The 19,443-nt window shown below is 37.6% G+C and overlaps 1 protein-coding gene and 1 long non-coding RNA gene across 3 annotated transcripts in view; one reads left to right on the top strand and one right to left on the bottom strand.

The window, feature by feature from the left end:
* Window positions 1-2,565: 2,565 nt before the first annotated feature.
* LOC149782454 (uncharacterized) overlaps window positions 2,566-19,443 on the bottom strand; it is a 29,372-nt gene continuing 12,494 nt past the window's right edge. Inside the window, exons 2-8 of one of the 2 annotated variants that reach the window (XM_089933872.1) lie at window positions 18,129-18,281; window positions 15,355-15,594; window positions 9,957-10,095; window positions 8,245-8,349; window positions 7,727-7,909; window positions 6,952-7,071; window positions 2,566-4,440 (exon numbers count right to left, since the gene is read on the bottom strand). In XM_089933872.1, coding sequence (XP_089789998.1) covers window positions 4,205-4,440; window positions 6,952-7,071; window positions 7,727-7,909; window positions 8,245-8,349; window positions 9,957-10,095; window positions 15,355-15,594; window positions 18,129-18,260 — 1,155 coding nt within the window. In that variant the 5' untranslated portion in view covers window positions 18,261-18,281 and the 3' untranslated portion in view covers window positions 2,566-4,204. Of the gene's footprint in view, window positions 4,441-6,951; window positions 7,072-7,726; window positions 7,910-8,244; window positions 8,350-9,956; window positions 10,096-15,354; window positions 15,595-18,128; window positions 18,638-19,443 lie in introns of those variants that run through there. The other variant, XM_089933873.1, reaches the window with a different exon arrangement.
* On the top strand, window positions 8,348-19,094 carry LOC149782455 (uncharacterized). Its single transcript, XR_016414368.1, has 2 exons — window positions 8,348-9,775; window positions 18,582-19,094. It is a non-coding gene; the product is annotated as an uncharacterized LOC149782455 (long non-coding RNA).

The raw sequence follows: 19,443 nt of genomic DNA on the forward strand, positions 1-19,443 counted from the left end.
ATTGTCAACCCAAATTACACTATTACCCCATCACCCAAATGGCACCATTGTCAACCCAAATTACACTATTATCCCATCACCCAAATGACACCATTGTCAACCCAAATTACACTATTATCCCATCACCCAAATCACACCATTGTCAACCCAAATTACACTATTATCCCATCACCCAAATCATACCATTGTCAACCCAAATTACATTATCATCCCATCACCCAAATGACATCATTGTCAACCCAAATTACACTATTATCCCATCACCCAAATGACACCATTGTCAACCCAAATTACACTATTATCCCATCACCCAAATGACATCATTGTCAACCCAAATGACATCATTGTCAACCCAAATTACACTAGTATCCCATCACCCAAATGACATCATTGTCAACCCAAATTACACTATTATCCCATCACCCAAATGACACTGACTGACCACTGCTAAATATCCTGTTTGCGGGAACTAACTTCAATCGCTCATCGTTTTCGTATGTAAATGTATAACAATTATTGTTTATTTTGGTTATTGTGGGTTTATTTTGGTTATTGTGAATGTATGCTAATTGAGTCTTTTGCCGTTTTACATGTAATATGCTCGTATAGTAGAAGGTCACGTGATGAAAGACAGACGTCACGTGAGGAAAGGATATTCTCCACTTGTATTCTACGCTGGAAAACTCGATCATATACATATAAGAATGTGGGAAAATATAATAAGTAAAAGCTAGCTAAATAGTGAGTTAGTAAGTGATTCATTTGAATGTCTCTTGGATGTAGTTGATTATCCGCAACTAAAGTATGAACTGGGACAAATTTTCGAAAGCCAATTAAAACTTTTACTTTACAAAATACTGAACTGTGAAAAAGTTTGGCGCAAAGGAAACAAGTATATTTTATATTATATTATCGATTTATAACACTGAGAACTATATAGGTTTTTGAACAATTAATTTATATAACACCTACGACTTCCATAGAACAACGACGCCTTAATAATACATGTCATAACGAGAAGACTACGTCATTTAAACGAAGTAGTGGAGTAATTCAGTGATTGTACATGACCGACACAGCATTCCGAGTGACAGGAAATGACCGTATAAAGAAAACAATATTTAAGAGTAGTGTTAGATTTGCACGGTTTCATTTCTTACCTGGATTCTATCACCAGAATAAGTAATTTATGTCATGTCAAGTGCGTCATTACCTTAAATGAAAGACCAGTCGGCGTACAAGAATATACCAACTTTAGTTGGTGGGTGTATAAAGATTACTGTCAGGCTGTGAATGTACTTTGGTAGTTTTAACTCATTATTAAGGGCTTTGTATTCTGGTGTCTAGTAATTTATCACTTTAAGGGCTTTGCACACTGGTGTCTAGTAATTTATCACTTTAAGGGCTTTGCACACTGGTGTCTAGTAATTTATCACCTTTCAGGGCTTTGCATACTAAATTTTTATTACATTAAACATAAGAAGTTACGTGCATTTTTCACATATGAAGAAGGTGCTAAATTTACCTTTTTCAAAAACCTATAACCATCTACACGTATATTCAGTAACACTTTGGATCTGTCGTCCTTTACTTTAGTCATTCGATCTAGTTAACGCTTGATCGCGCATCGACGTTTTGTCTGTGAACAATGCACGCTGCGCTAAATCTTTGCTACGGACTGCGATATCAAATTGGCAGACTGCAAAATAAAACGGATTGAAATAAGAACACTCAGTCGAATAAACCTACATACGATAGTATATACGTACAAACATGCCCATTATTTTTCAGTAAAACTGACACCCAGTTTACTATCTTGAATTGTTGACTGGATCTGCTCTGGAAGCATGTACCAAATATTCAAATTTCGGGACAATGACTGGAAATACTCAGGAAGTATGTACCGAATGTTCACAATTTGGGGGGACAATGACTGGAGATACTCGGGAAGTGCGTACCGAATGTTCGAGTTTCGGGACAATGACTTGAGCTACTCTGGATCTATGTACCGAATGTTCGCGTTTTGGGGGACACTGACTAGAGATACCCTGGAAGTATGTACCGAATGTTCGCGTTTTGGGGGACACTGACTCGAGATACCCTGGACGTATGTACCAAATGTTCGCGGGGTTTTTGTGGACAATGACTGGAGATACACTGGAAGTGTGTAGTGTGTACCGAATGTTTTTTTTTACAAATTTAGATTATACATACAATTTCTTTAAATTGTGTATCTTGTCAAATTATCGAATGTTTTCATATGAAAACTAAGAATATAATTTAATAATTTCGTTAACATATTAATCGCGCGGATTGATAGTTGAAATTGCTGGGAATGGTGTATTCCGGAAACATGAAAGAACGCAACAACAAACCTCAGAGCGTAACGTCATTAATCAACAGATTTTAATGATTGGAGTTAACGTTTAAAGAATTTGGTTGCTGTTTTTGTTTATTTCTGCATTTAGACATGAATTTCGTACCTTGGCAACCTTGCAATCGATTTCGGTAACACACAATTTCAATGGTCGTTTCGGTATGCAGTTCACACTAACCAGCAACAGATTTCTCCTTCGTTTTCAGACATGTTTAATCACTGTGGTCTTAATTAAAATCACTATTAAAAGAATTTTATTACTGTAAGTAAACAAAAGCCTTTTTCCTTAAAAATTCGTACTAATTGGCATTGAGTATGACTGGTATACGATATTGTACTGGTAACCAAATTCTGAATAGCAACAGTTCATTCGAGTTCAGTCACTAACAATTTGCATCATTCATGTGGAAAACTAATAAAAGAAACGTTAATAGTTGGAACTTGCTTTTTGCTGTTTGGTGTTCATTTCGGGGATTTCTTGATGGCGCCTTCTCATTGACTACATAAACGTATACTAGAAAATCAACAGTCTCTACACCTTTTAAGATCTATACATTCTGATGAAGAAGATGAAGAAGGAGAAACGAAATAGTCTAAATACGGAAATGAAAGTCTGAAGAACGTACATAATGACCAGTGCCGGACTTAGGCACAAGCTAAACAAGATACAGCTCAGAGCGTCACAGTCTGAACTCACAGTGTGAAAGGGCCTCTCAAATTTATTTTATACCAAGTTGGGCCTCTGCAGCTTCCCATAGCTTAGGTCCTCAATCCAGCACTGATAATGACGGGTAGGCTTCTAAATGGAAAATAAAGCAGTTCCAAATATGATATCGGCAATGTGACTATAAAAGTGGTATCACGACCACGGCGATATAATTTTTCTCCCACTGATGTATTTCAGTATCTCATTGCGAAAAATGTAATAAAAGTATATAAACACGTGACGAGCCTTATGTTACTTGGATCATATACTGCTGTGTTTATATTTTGTGTCTAGATTTTGTGTATGCACTGTGTCAATTATTTGCTTGTGACTACTAGTGTGTAATATTTCACATTTATTCTAAAAACATAAATTATATAATGCACTAACCGCTCCGGTGGCCTAGAGGTTAGAGCGTCCGCCTCGGATGTGGGAAGTCATGGGTTCAATCCCTGGCCGAATCATAATAAAGACTTAAAAATGGTACTAACAGCTGTCTCGCTTGGCGCTCAGCATTAAGAGGTTAGTGTTAGGACTGGTCGGCCTGGTGTCAGGATAATGTGATTGGGTAGGACATCATGCTACATGTCTGCGGCATGATGCCCCAGTGCTAGACATCACTATAAACTGCCAAACTGCAGACATCATAGCGATATGACTGAAAATGTGTTAATGCTACGTTAAAAATATGTCACACACATAGTGTGTGTGTGTGTGTGTGTGTGTGTGTGTGTGTGTGTGTGTGTGTGTAATGGACTAGTAAACCAAAATGCACGGTAATGAGAATTGTTTCAAAGAGATAGTTTCTGTTTGGTAGGTACATTCACCGTTCGTTTGAGTAGTAATCCTGTTTGGTAGGTACATTCACCGTTCGTTTGAGTAGTAATCCTGTTTGGTAGGTACATTCACCGTTCGTTTGAGTAGTAATCCAATGCTGTGATTGAAATGATTTTAACTACATCGGTCATGCATACAGTTCTCTCATGGTTTTTGCACAACGATCGAAAAACTAGGACTGATTATAACCTGCTTTATCTCTATTCTCTCTAAGGCATATTTGTTACGTGAGTTTGAAACCTTGACTAAACAAATGATCAAACGAAGAAGAGTTAGAAATAAAATTAAGTTACAGACAAAAGTCTGAAAAAATTTATGTTCTCATTGCATTTTCTATGCACTATACTTGGTCCATATTCATTATATTCCTGCTTGCTAATCCAGGGACAAACTGAAAGCGAGGCTAGAATGGAACCTCCTAGCCATGTGGATTTATTCCGCTCGGGTGGCGCAATAATCTTGAACTCAGAGCCAGTCGACGTCGTACGACTTAGTTCTTGCTCAAGTCGTTTACTCATGTCTGGAAAAGGAAGCTTAGAATCAAACATCAGCCAACAAAGACAAAGCTGTGTACAAGGACCGGCATTAATTCCGTAATAAAAGATCGTGTGACGAAAACATTTTCATGGTAATATTTATCACCAAATGACAAGCAAAGAAGAATATACAGTCTGCGAACACTATGTTTATCTTACAGTGGCGTCGCTGGGGGGGGGGGGTGCGGGGGGTGAGGACCACACCGGGTGACACAATCTCAGAGGGGTGACACCAAAATGAAAAATTGCAAATTTTACAGAGCACACACTGCTCGGTCTAGTCGGATTTCATAAGCGGATAACCGATCATAGTTAAATACATGACAGCAGGCACAGCAGTGGCGTTGCTAGGGGGATTGCGGGGGGTGCGGACTGCACCGGGTGACACCAGCAGAGGGGGTGACACCAAAATGACATTACTAAGGATTCTGTATGGTCTGTTACGGAAGGAGGACCATGGGGGTGACACCATGAGCTACCGCACTGGGTGACATCAACCCGAGTGACGCCACTGTTTATCTTAATACTGTATAGGCCGAAAATAGGAGAAATAAAAGTAATGGACCAAATATTGAACTCCAGACCATTGGAGGATTTCAGAAAGATACGCCTACGAGGCACAATTACTGGTATTCACTTGACTAGATCAGAATGTTGTTCTATCGATAATTTAGCACGCAAAAGGGTCTCACTATCGAACGAATCAAACAACTCCTACGTGTATCTGGTTTGAGGCCATGTTCTATTATTTCCAAGGACATTAAGACAGCACTCACTGTCAAATGAAGGGTTGTTACATGCGCAAATTCTACAAATAACTCCTTCTAATCACCTAATGATCAAACATCACGAAACTTTGATTCACAATTGCACATGTTTTCTTGCTTCATACTTATATGACCCATTAATAAGCCTTTCCAAACTGAAAATTGGTACTTTACGCCATGCACCACTAAATACGATCCAAGAATATAATACAAAGAATACAAAGAAATTTCTATCTCTGATTACTAAACATTTGTACATTAGTATAACACAATAATTCTTTATGTTAAGAAATTACGGGTTGGGGTCCATTTTACGAAATTAGTCCATCTTACCATAAAGCCTCGTGAATACTGTGCATTATAATGACTGTTCCTCGAAATTGGCTAATTACTCTTAGAAATATCTTTCCAACACTGACTCCCCATAATCAACAAATAATCACTAAAATTAACAAAGAAAGCTATAAACGGATACGGAAAAACTACTACCTGTCAATAGGAAAACTGTCCGTTACATAAAGGTTAGAAACGCACACATGTTCTCCTTTTAAAATTGATTTTCGAACACCATATACAAAATATCGTTGTTGTTGTTATTATTATTATTACCATTATCATTATTATTATTATTATTATTATTATTATTATCAAAATTGTTTTATATGCACTGTACAACAAAATCAAAATTACGGGTATATGTTTTTCTCTCCCAAATTTATGTTCCATACGAGATTACTATATCCGGCTAACTTCAAACCATCCAAGAAATGCAGTCATGACCTACATAAAAATATACAACGATCTTAGTTTTTTTCACGCTGTAAAAACAATATCTGGATTAGTCATTTGCTCAACCCGCCAAAATCAAACGACATTCGGCTTATGTGAGACACATGATGACCAGAAAATCAAAAGAAGCCGTATATGGCTATTCGTTGTGACCTATGAATCGAAACAGCATCTGCCTTTACAGACACGTTTTGAATACTGAATAACGAATGACCCTAATAAAATGGGATGTAACTAGTATCTCTTCTCAAAGATAAACACTTTTGTGTTCAGAGATAGCTTTGACTGAATGACAAATAGATCAAGATATCTAACCATACCTGACACACTAGCACTACTTTTCCCACCACCCAACAAACGAATTGCTTCGAACCTCTCCTGTACGAATGAAACAAAAAGCGCCTTGCTTTCGAAGCCGATATGTTAACACATTTAAGTTTGACTGGCAGTGTGACTGGAGAACGGTAAGTACAATCAATATATGAAAACTTTCAACATGGATTCACAAGAAATGCCTTTATCTTAAGAATGCATTGCTCTTCAAACAAAAGAAGCGTTGAATTTGCAGACTTGGAGCAGTGACTATTGATAGGCTCCACTGGCCGCTTAAGACAGGGTGAACTATTGTTTGGTTATTAAACAGTGAAAAAACACGCTGACAGTGAAAAAAGCAGGTGTCTATTCAATACACGACATTCAAATAGGAAATATACCAAGAGAGGCATTAGAAAGGCCATTATCACCAAGTGAGCTATGAACACAAGTGACAGTAGAAACATGTTTGACTACATATATATATATATATATATATATATATATATATATATATATATATATATATATATATATATATATATATATATATTATATGCAGAAATAAAATAAAGTGGCATTTATGTACATTTCAAGAGAGAGAGTGGGAGAGGAATCATTACTCACTATATAACATTGTGTTTCCACCTGATAATATAATGTTACAGAATAGTTCCTTCTGTTTTTGGACATCACAGCCCAAAATAGACTTTAATATCATCTGGTGTATTCCATCAGACTCCGAACCTAGGAAGACAAAATTCAATGGTTAAATTGACAAAATGTGTGATGCTGCATTTCGTCGCATTATGTACACAATCTCTGTACAGAGGAACCAAACAATACGCTTCCAAGTATATATTTCATGCTATTTATTCGCACAAATTGGCAATATTCCATGTGCATACTACGGTAATAATGAACAAATTCAAACATTCTGGTAGCTCAAAGTCAGTACTGAAATACAAATATCAAGACTCTATTTTAAGCTTTTGGAAAACAACAAAAGTCTCTCTCTCTCTCTCTCTCTCTCACACACACACACACACACAGAGAAACACACACATAACTATATATACTTCCTGAAAATGTGCTAGGTACAATTCAAACGGTAAACAAAGCAGTCAGGAAATCGCTATTTATTTGCTTACACGTTCATACAGTTTTCTGCACATACACAAGATAACAAAGCCTAAGTATATAGCAGTCACAATTAATAATTCGAGATGGAGAAAGTATTCATCCCATAGTATTCATCCCATAAAACGAATTTAATCATTGCGATAAATCACACCGGGTAAAACACTCGTTAAAAAATAAAAATAATGATTCTCATCGAGATTCAACTGAAATAGACAAGAAGTCACTTCAAAGACCATCTATATGACTGAATCAATGATACCTAATAAAATTGGTTGAAACATTATTTCTGTGACCTTCTTGAAGGGTTCGTTGGGAATGTTAATAACACGCCCATCGGGAAGCTGATATGTCACTTCCGTCGGCGGGACATCTGTTGTCACTTCCGGTTTAATGTGGATTTCACATGAACACTTTGAATGCTTCAAACTTGCAGTTTCAGCCACTAAAAGATAAGTGGAAACAGTTCGTATTGCAGGCTCTGCATTTTAGTGAAGATGTAAATTTTAATGTTCAACAGGAAGTAATCAATCAGAGAGAGAGAGAGAGAGAGAGAGAGAGAGCAGAGGGAGAGAGAGAGAGAGAGCTGTTGGTGGCTGGGTAAAGTGGGCAATGTGTATGATTTTGAAAACAACAAAAAGTAAATAAATAAGCGCCATATTTCTCGAAATTTATGGTGAGAATGCAAATCGATTTATGTATATGACGCAAAGAAATGAACACAGAAGAACAAAGTTGCAGGAAAGAACGGGTAAGTATAGTTTTAACATATTTACTTACAAGATAGGCGAGTGTTGCAACCGTGTTCTAGCGCTGTCTGTAGAAATACCGTCACATCGCTGCCTCCAAGGTCCAGTCTTCGGACTGCATGTAGTTGTGTGAACCCTGCAGAGTAAGTTAGCAGGTATCAATCCAGATTCAATCTTATATTTGAAGAAAAAGCACGATTGTTTGTCAGAATCGGCTTTTTAATGTATACATGTGCTAACTTTATCGATTGTCGTGTGTGTGTGTGTGTGTGATTTGGATTTTTAACGTAGTTTTAACAATTTTTGAGTCATATTGCCATGACGCCTGCAGTGGGGCAGTTTATAGTGATGTCTAGCACTGAGGCATCATGGCGCAGATATGTAGCATGGTGACCCACACAGTCACATTATTCTGACACCAGGCCAACCAGTCCTAACACTAACATCTTAATGCTGAGCTCCTAGCAAGGCAGCTGTTAGTACCATTTTTATGAGTCTTTGGTATAACTCGGCCGGGGTTTAAACCCACCACCTCCTTCATCCGAGGCGGATGCTCTAACCACTAGGCCACAGGAACGGTCTGAATGAAATAATAGTTTGGGTGAATTGCTTTGCAGTCCCAAAGAAACGTGTCCACCCACCAAATCAATTCCAACTTTAATGGGACAGTCTAACCATGCATGATCAAATCTTGTACCCTACGTTCTAATAACGAATCTTGGGGGTCATACGTTGAGTAATTTAAGCATCATTCACTGCAAAGAACACATGAGAACCCGGATGAAACCACCAACCTTGAATAAGTGACCACCTATCCCTGTTCATAACAGACCCAGAATACAATCTGGTAGTGCATATGTATAAAGCAAGCTCGTAACGGCTGCGGTGTATGCCTTCTAGATAAATCATGAACATGTTATAATTAATTGTTTCTTTTCAGACATGACAATGACTTCCATTTCGATTCATTTCAAAAGGCAAGCTCGTATTCTTAAAACTGAGTGCTTTGCATTTCTGACATCTAACTAGTGAATTCATTCTTGCTAGATTAAAGAAAGGTTCGATATTATATTCAGCATCAGGTTTATTTAGTTCTCTGATCACGGATATAGTACATTCTAATGTTCACGCAAAGAGAGTGTACATATTTCATCATCATCATCATAATCATCATCATCATCGTGACAGCAACGGCAGCAGAAATCTGAAGGAAAAAATGTTTTCAAACAGGAAGCTATAAAACAGTTAATTGAAATAAATAAAAAAAGAATAAAATCCAAGGATCTTACTCCCTTATAGATGATATCATCTAATTAAAGATTTAGACAGGTCATAATATTTGTTGCGCAGGATGTCGTGATTATTTTTCTTCTTCTTTTCCTCTGCTGTATACTTTATATCATACTCGATCTAAAAATTCTATTACAGCAACAACAACCTTGGGATCTTACAAAGCTGCAGCGCCACTGGTAAACATGGACAATCGGGGCGGTTTGATGGCAACACCATTTGTACTTCATAAGTAGTATAGATTCCATCTTTTACATCAGAGGCTATATTGGGTATGCCACGCGCCATCTAATGAAATACAAGTGTACACAAATTTATTACAACATGGCTGAAGGTTTAAAAGTTTTGAATGTTTAAATGGAAAGTGGACAGACGGACAGAAAAAGGAGAATGTAGTTACTAAAAGATATCAACATCTGGAAATATCATATTTTGGACAACATTTAAGGTTACCTTCAATTACTGGGACTGAGTGAGTGACTCCGTGGCCAGAGTTCAAAACGATGCCTGTAGTGCGGCCTGAGGAGTACAATGACATCGTAGCCTCGTTCTCTAAGTAAAACGCTGGCGTGTTGAACGTCTCAAACACAATCTAAAAGCAACAGATCTGACAATGTTAACTGACATTCACAGTTCGAATTCAATATTTAAGCATCGTGATTACATCTATATGAATTCAATGATTCTTAAATTTATATTTATTTATTTTAAAATACTATTTCATGTATTTTGCTTTTGTAAAGTAAACGCTTATTGCGCAGATAAAAATGACATTCTCTTCACATTATGACGTCATAGATAGATAGACAGACAGACAGACAGACAGACAGATAGATAGATAGATAGATAGATAAATAGATAGATAGATTTTAAAATCTAAAGTCGCACCAATCTAGAGCTTTGTATTTTGCACCGCGAAAACGTCTAGTTCAAAACTGAATCCTGACATTAGACAAGAGGACCATATGTTACTTGAAGAGCACAACCCAGGAATGTCAGAGAGAATCGGTTTTACTGAGGAAATCAAAATGCACCAGCTGCTGCTGCCATTTTATATGATTACAATTGGATTCTAATACGAAACTATGCACTCTGAGTGGACAACCAGTTTTGAAAAGCAAACAATATGAGATGAAAAAAAGTTAAGTGGCTTAGATAAAATTTTGTGTCTAGAAAAGAAAATTCATGTCTTTATATTTCTATGTGAGTAGTATAGAACTTGGGCATTCTGGGTCTCTTGGCGGATTGGAATTTTGGTCTCATTTCAGTTCTTACAAAATATATGTATTAGGACAGAATTTTTTAGTAAAAGTAATAAGATTCAAATTTTCTCTAAATTGTATTTAAAGTAATATTTCATTAAATTATATTGAAATTAATTTTCTACTAAAATATATTGAGATTAAATTCATTTATTTCGGTATTACAATTATATACTATTTAATAAAGATTGCCCCTTTATGAGCAAAAGGCAAAACTATATTGCACTATACATTTCGCTTGTATCGTAAAGTCAGCAAGAACTACACTCGGTAAGTTGTTTAGGTTGCTGAATTAAAGAATTCCAAAAATTCCCTCTGAGTAGGTAAATAAGCTGATGTGGCAAAACTGTCTGTCTAATGACATACATAAACCCAGATGGTAGTCTGTTCGAAACTGTGAAACTTAACTTTGAGATTCTGGCGTACCTCAAGAACAAGACGTATTACCATATTTGGCTGCGTCCTAAGAAACTGTGTATAAAAAAGCGAGGAGATTTGTTTGACGAATTAGTCCGTTCGCCGGAATCTCAAAGGGGCTTATATCGTTACAGAATCTCGTACCTCTGCTTGTCATATTCCCCAGATGTAGCCATATCTACGCCGTCATAAGTGATACCTTTTTCAAGAAGGCTTGAATTTTCTCTCTCTCTCTCTTTCGTCATGCGAAACAGCACTGCCAAGAGTTTATAAGAAACCATTCTCACAAACGTTGGTGGAGTCTTATATATGTAAACGTTTAAAAGAAATAAGACAGGTAGTAGCAAAGCCTCATTGTTTTTACTCACATTGATGCATGTGTTGCTCTCGCTTGGGCTTTCGCCTTTTACTCACTGCGCTGCATGTGTTGCTCTCACATGGACTTTCGTCTTTTACTCAATGCGATGCGTGTGTTGCTCTCGCATGGGCTTTCGCCTTTTACTTCGAAGCATTGTGTTTCTCTCGCATGGTCTTTCGCCTTTTACTGACTGTCAAGCAATGTGTTTCACTCGCATGGGCTTTCGCCTTTTACGAACTGCGAAGCATTGTGTTTCTCTCGCATGGACTTTCACCTTTTACTCAATGCGATACATGTGTTGCTCTCGCATGGGCTTACGCCTTTTACTGACTGCGAAGCAATATTTTGCTCTCGCATGGGCTTTCGCCTTTTACTCACCGTGAAACATTGTGTTTTTCTCGCATGGGCTTTCGCCTTTTACTGACTGCGAAGCAATGTGTTGCTCTCGCATGGGCTTTCATCTTTAACTCACTGCGATACGAGTGTGCTCTCGCATGGGCTTTCGACTTGTACTCACTGTGAAGCATTGTGCCTCTCTCGCATGGGCTTTCGCCTTTACTCACTGCGATGTATGTGTTTCTCTCGCATGGGCTTTCGCCTTTTACTCACCGTGAAGCATTGTGTTGCTCTCGCATGGGATTTCCCTTTTGCTCACTGCGATGCATGAGTTGCTCTCGCATGGGCTTACTACTCTGTAGGAAACAGTTGGTAAAAATAATTAAATTGCAGTAAAATCATTGGCGGAGCCTTCGTCGTCGCTCCAGGCGCCATTTACACTTAGTACTTTCTTTCTTTCTTTCTTTTTCTTTTTGTTTCTTTCTTTCTTTCTTTCTTTCTTTCTTAGTTAGTTAGTTAGTTAGTTAGTTAGTTATGCCTTTACTCCGTGGATCAGTTTTAGTTATATGTGCCTAGCGTGTTTGACACTGTGCGACTGGATAGTTTGTGTAGTTTGGACTACGTGGTCTCATCGGCGTTTGCGTCGCAACCAAATACGCAATCATGTTGGATAAGAGAACAATTACGCAATCAGATACGTACTCAGTCATGTCATAGAGGAGAACAATTACGCAAATACTCAGTCATGTCGGAGAGGAGAATAATAACGCAATCAATACTCAGTCATGTCAGAGAGAACAATTACACAAATATTCATGTCGGAGAGGAGAACAATTACGTTATCAGATACTCAATCATATCGGAGAGGAGGACAATTACGCAATCAATTAGTCATGTCACAAAGGAGAACAATAACCGCAAATACTCAGTCATGTAGGAGAGGAGGACAATTACGCAATCGAATAATCAGTCATGTCGAAGAGGAGGATAATTCTATACTGAACAAAGAGCATACCTTAAAATGTGTGCCCTAACAGCGTACACTCCGACTGATATCAAGGCCGACTTGGATCAAGTTTACGGATGTAGCGAGAGCAGCACTTAGCTGCGAAGTGAACAAAAGTGACACAGATTTGCTGCCACTGATCGCTTTACTTTCGAAATTTACTAATTATACCTGTAAAATAAAATTTTAAAACTCATTCCAGTCCTCAAGAGGTTCAGAACGTGCCTGTAATTACATGAAAATTCGTTTTTAATAAAAGAGAGATAAGGCAAAAATACCGAAACCTAGCTGTTTTTTGAAGGATTGTTGCTGGTTCACATGCTGCAATTAAACGGATACGGAATATTTCGAATATTCAAACGCATATAATAACATCAACTAGTCCGACAGTGAATTTTTTTGGGATCGAAACACAGATGAAAGATTGCTAAAGCCGTGGAGCGTAACCTGTGTCGTGGAGCGAAAAAAATATGTGAGAGATAGGACTTGAAAATACGTGGGCAACTCTTATTTCGTATTTTAAAAAAATTAAATTTCTCATACATTTTTAACAGGAGCATCAACAGTTCTGTTAAAGAAAATCATAACGTCAACGAAAATATACGCGACCTTTGAAAACCTTTTGCGATGTACGGTCGATCATAAATCAGTCTCCCGGACTTTCTGCTGCAGAAAACCACTTTTATTTCAGTAACTGTGTCTTACTGAAAAACAGCCCCTCACCGACATACCCTTTTTTGCGCATTTGATAACAGTGGTCATGGATGACTAATTTGATGGATGTTTAAATTTTCATTCCGATATTAATATATGGACAATTTATAAGATATACTTTTACCCTTCCTTTCCATGTAATAGCCCTCACGTAATGGATAGGTACAAGTACGCGTGATGGATAGATACAAGTACACGTAATGGATAGATACAAGTACACGTAATTGATAGATACAAGTACATGTAATGGATAGATTCAAGTACATGTCATGAATAGATACAAGTACGCGTGATGGATAGATACAAGTACACATAATGGATAGATACAAGTAAACGTAATGGATAGATACAAGTATACATAATCAATAAATACAAGCACATGTCATGGATAGATACAAGTACACGTAATGGATAGATACAAGTACAGGTAATGGATAGAACAAAGTAGCACAAGAAAATGCACACCAACCAACGATCTGTTTATTGATTTTGGATTGTATGGGGTCGTAGCCATAAAAAAATATTACTTATTCCTAAAGTTAAATACTGCAACATTTCACAAGCGATTATCCTTAAATCATTGGGATGGGGAAGGGGGTCTTCGTGGCTTTTGCCGGTCCTTGTTTACAGCAAATTTCTTAGCTTTGAACGTGTAGAGCAAACTTCATAAAACGGGTGTGGAAAACCATCAGAAATGATTTCAGAATATTCAGTCACCCCACACCAACCCACAATCCCCTTGTGTGGATAAACATGGTGAATGAAGAAAAATAAGAAACCGTTTTGAAGTTTTTGATAGCTTGGCCGCAAATTTATTCGGCTTCAGTTCAGACCTTCTTTATTTTAGGTCGATTATAAAAATTCACACAACCTTCTTTTTTAAAAGTACTCTTAAAAGCTCAGTTGTTCACGCTGTGTGGTCTTTCTGTGATGGAGAACAAAAGAACCAGAAAACAGCCGACATTAAATGGGGAACATCTTTTGTCCCAGATATGTGGGAGTCATGGCTCAATGCCATTATGAACTTTAGAGGAAATTGTTTTAGAGACATCTGCGCTGAAAAAAGAACACGTGCTATTTTTACATAAATACTCACATAAGACAGACAGTATGTGTCAGTATATTAAGTGGACAATTCAAAGGATGAACACATGTAAAACCATGAAGATATGAAATAATGGCGTACCTTGAAATAATTTTCCTTTGAAAACAGATAAATTGGATATGCGACAATGTAGCCTATTTTTCTTGACGCCAAGGTAATTGAAAGAACAGATGGTAATAGATGAATTAAATACTAGTATCCATAGAGGAGAAAATGTCAGTTCCTGTCTTGCGAATCAATATGCAATTATTGCTAAAATCAACAAATATTAAACAAAAGTAGAATTTAGAAGCATGATTTTAATTTCTCCCACCCTTGTCATGGCATGAAGATACGTACTGATCTGCCTTCTGCAGAAGAAGAAAGAAGAGAACTCGGATGACGTGACCGAGAAAGAGAAGGAGGAAGAGGGGTGGAGAAAGAGAAGGAGGATGAGGTGGAGGAGGAAGAAACTTCAGGAGAAGTAGCAGCAATAAACGAAGAAGCAGATGCTGCAGGAGCAGAAGAAGTGATGGAAAAAACTTTAGAAACAATTAGATTTTATACTTTAAAATCACGCCATTTAATATTGTGCATATCGGAAACAAGGGGATATATGCATGCATGCCATGGAGATTAGTGCAAACTTTCGGACAACTGTCATTACTTATTACCTGAGTGATTTTCTCTCTATTCTTTGCCGGGTTCAGTGGTATTTCGGACATAAAAATGGGCCGATTTTCCGGGTCTGTTCGAAGCTGGTCGAAAATAGTATAATGCCATACTCTCTCCATGTCTTCCCAGTTCGTAATTAGTCCTCGCTGAATAGGGTAGTGGACAGAAAGTAGTTCCCTTCGAGACTGCACTTCATCCCCGATGTAACAGTCCTTGTTGCCAATAATAGGCATTAAATTCTAAAAAGTACACAAACTATGCTAGGCTTTCATTATGCTTCACATCTTGTATACATACTTGACTCTATATTTATATTTTCATATATTTTTGAAAATTCGTATGAAAGGACAATTTATTCCATTAAAATTTTAATATAATTGTTGTCCAGCTTAAAGCAATTGGTAAGTTCTGTGCATTCGGAATGTGTGTGTGTGTTTGTGTGTGTCTGTTTTAGATTTTGAACGTAGCTTTAACAATTTTTCAGCCATATCGCTACGATGTCTGCAGTGTGGTAGTTTAAAGCGATGTCTAGCACTGGGACATCATGCACTGACATGTAGTATGGGGTCGTCCATTAATTATGTCAACAAAATGGGGGGAGGGGGTTTGAAGAAGTTTGACAATTGTTGATATGGGGGAGGGGGAGTTCAAGATAAATTTACGTCAACAATGTTATTTTTTACAATAAATTTAATAAATCAAAAAATAGGAAATTAGTCGGTGCGTTGGTATGGCACACACTCGCCCGTCAACAGCCCACCAGTTTAATCCTAAACGGGTTGAGCTCTTGCCAAGGAAGTCATAGTCTTGCATCATCATATTTTGTTTTTATTCAATGTAGATTGTAGACTGTATACAGATTTTTAAGGGAAGCTGTTACTAAATTCAAAGAATGCACTGAGCCATAGACATCTAAATAGTACAGCTATCCATGGATTTCTATTAAATAGCATCTATGTTATATGTATAGATGCTATATATATTGAAGTCCATGAGCTATCCCTCCAAGGATGGATAACTGAGCCTAGGAAACTTGAGAGCTTGACTATTATACAGTCATCTTTAACATAATACATAAAATAAATTATGTAGCCTACACAAGCACCAGATGCAGTAACCTTAATGCCTTACAAATATTGTACACTTTGATAACAGACTCTTGTTCATTTCAGGCAAATGCACCCCCCCCCCATTTGCATCTGCTGTAAAATTGCTGTAGCCTATATACGAAAGCTAGAATATAAACTCTCGATTTTTTCATGAATTCAAAGTGTTACAGTCAATTTGAAATCTGTTAAACAAGTAAAAAAAAATGTATTCAAATTTATTTGTAAACCTTTTAATTTCCATAATTCTATTTTTAGCATAAAAACCAGCCGTATAAAGTACTGTTAGTTTGGGGGGGGGGGGTAACATTTTATTAGGGGGGTCACTGAAAGTTTGACAGTTGTAGACAAGGGGGGGGGTGTAAAAAATTGCCTAAAAATTGTTGACATAATTAATGGACGTCTCCTATGAAGTCCCACCCAGTCACATTATCCTGACACCAGGCCGACCAGTCCTAACACTAACCTCCTAATGCTGAGCGCCTAGCTAGGTATATGTTAGTACCATTTTTATAAGTATGACTCGGCAGCGGTTCGAACCCGCGACCTCTCGCATCCAAGACGGACGCCCTAACCACTAGGCCACCGGAGCGGTCTCTCATTCGGAATGAAAAAGGAGTACTTAAAGGTACAGGCACAGATCCCCGGGGAAGATTTAGGCTCAAGCTACGCCAGTTTCTTTCTTCGCGTTTTCCTTTATGATACCTACTTAAGTTAAAAACTTTCTTTTAAATCTAAGGCTCCTACATGAATGATCTGGATTCGTGGCTGAAATGTGCAATTTTGTTCAAGTGGACATCATGTCTATCTTTATAAAAAGTGTTCCCTCATTAAAAACACTTCAGATTGGCACTCAGTTTTCTGACATCTACTTCCATTCTAGCAAAACCTTGAAAAAATATTTGAAAATACTCCAGTAGCGAAGTATATGGTATTGGATATTACATTGGTAAGTTCTTGTCGTAATCGGCCTTCATTACCTGCTTTAATACAATGAGTGTGTGTGGGTGTGTGTGTGAGAGAGATTTGGATTTTTAACGTAGCTGTAACAATTTTACAGTCATATCAATACGATGTCTGCAGTGTGGCAGTTTATAGTGAGGTCTACCACTGGGGCATCATGCCGCAGACATGTAGTATGATGTTCCACCCAGACACATTATCCTTACACCAGACCAACCAGTCCCAACACTAACCTCTTAATGCTGAGCGCCAAGCGAGGCAGATGTCAGTACCATTTTTAGAAGTTTTTGGTATGACTCGGCCGGAGTTTGAACCCACGACCTCCGGCATCTGCTTTCCTACAAAGTGCACCGGAACTGTTCATAAGTTAATATATGATTTAATATTACTGGATTACATAAATCACATGAATTATCATCATAAAATAAACTGTGACAAATTTTCCACTTTGTTGCGAACTCGATCTAGTTTAAAGGCAAAGGTCAAGATGTTGCAAGAGGCAATTTCGCCGTGTCGATTGAAACAATGCCAAGAAGTCTGTTTTTCGTACAGAGTGGTTCTGAAAATAAAACTGACTGCCAAAATAAAGAAACAATCTTCAGGAATAAAGTACAAATATACAAATTAAACTAGCTACTGAGTTCAAGCATCGAAAATCAGGTGCAATTGCTTCAGACAATGAGGAAGTTATTACACTGACTTGCCTCTATTGTTGGTTTTCCTATAACAGTGGGGAAAACGGCACTGACAGTTTTATTTTCTGCGAATCCCGCGTGTACCAGTCCTGATCCTGCATCAATAACTATGGGATCTAATGTATCATCAACGTTCGCCATTGTCTTGCTTGCTTTCTGTTTCTGAAAAGAAAGGAAATATTACAATTCATGGAATGGAACTTTAAATATATTATGGAATGGAGAGGGCGTCTAAGTTGTGAGGTCAGTTAAAAATGAAACTGTAATAGTAAATTTCTATGCAGTATTTGATGACATTTCGTCCATGGCAACAGTAAATGCTGCCAAAATTATTTTAAAAAATGGGGGAAATGTGGAATTATTGACTGCCCATCTGAAATTAAAGAAATTAAAAAATTCTCCCGTGATAACTACCTTGACGTTTGACATTTTTTTCCTTTAATCTGAGGAATTTTTTTCCAGACCACCCCCACCCTCCATTGTAGTTGTGAGCAGGGCCTGATGACCATCAGCACGAACCGGAGATATTATCCTTGCAAGAACAAAGAAGCGTTGTCCCATGAACAAACAGGCGAACGCACAATGTGTTTTGTGACCGACAGATGTGTTTTGCCTTTTGCGCCTTTCATCTTAAGCGACATATTAATTAGTGCTCTTCGTTCCTTTTAATGACACTGTGATCAAGGCTAACTCCACGTCGCTAGCTGTATTAAAGTATTCAATATTTCAGATTTAACAATATGCATGCGTGTCAGAATGATGATCACTTCATAAAATGTATCTCGGTCCTTGGAGTAACCCATATAATGCTGCCTTGTGTGTAAAGTAATCGAACTTCTCTTCAAGACGGAAATACATTGTATTTGATTCTTTTTTCAGTAATCACTTTTGCCTTTCTTTGAAACTCGGCTTCAACACGTTTTTCATATGTATTTATTTTGTATTCAAGATTGCTTGTTCTCATATTAAAGAGATTTTTCATATAGCGTCTGAAAGTGTGTGTGTGTGTGAGAGAGAGAGAGAGAGAGAGAGAGAGAGAGAGCATCTATATATGTTTTACTGCACGTCAGCACAATCCAAGCAATACATGTACAGAGTTGATCAAAGGTTAAATTCTGAAAACGAAAGTGGGTTAGGGATGGGTCATGCAATTCATAACGTGTTCTTTTCATTCATGTTCTAAGTGAGCAATGGAGGTTGGGTCTAGTGAGAAAACTTCCCAAGTCTCTTTGTTTCTTTGGGGGTTGGGGGTTGTGAATTTTTTTTTTTGGGGGGGGGGATCGTTTTGTTTTTGTTTCGTTCTAGTTCTTTTCAATTTTTTTTT

The sequence above is a fragment of the Sinohyriopsis cumingii genome, chromosome 15 (genome assembly GCF_028554795.1).
Source record: "Sinohyriopsis cumingii isolate HCF-2022 chromosome 15, ASM2855479v2, whole genome shotgun sequence".
Taxonomy (NCBI): Eukaryota; Metazoa; Mollusca; class Bivalvia; order Unionida; family Unionidae; genus Sinohyriopsis; species Sinohyriopsis cumingii.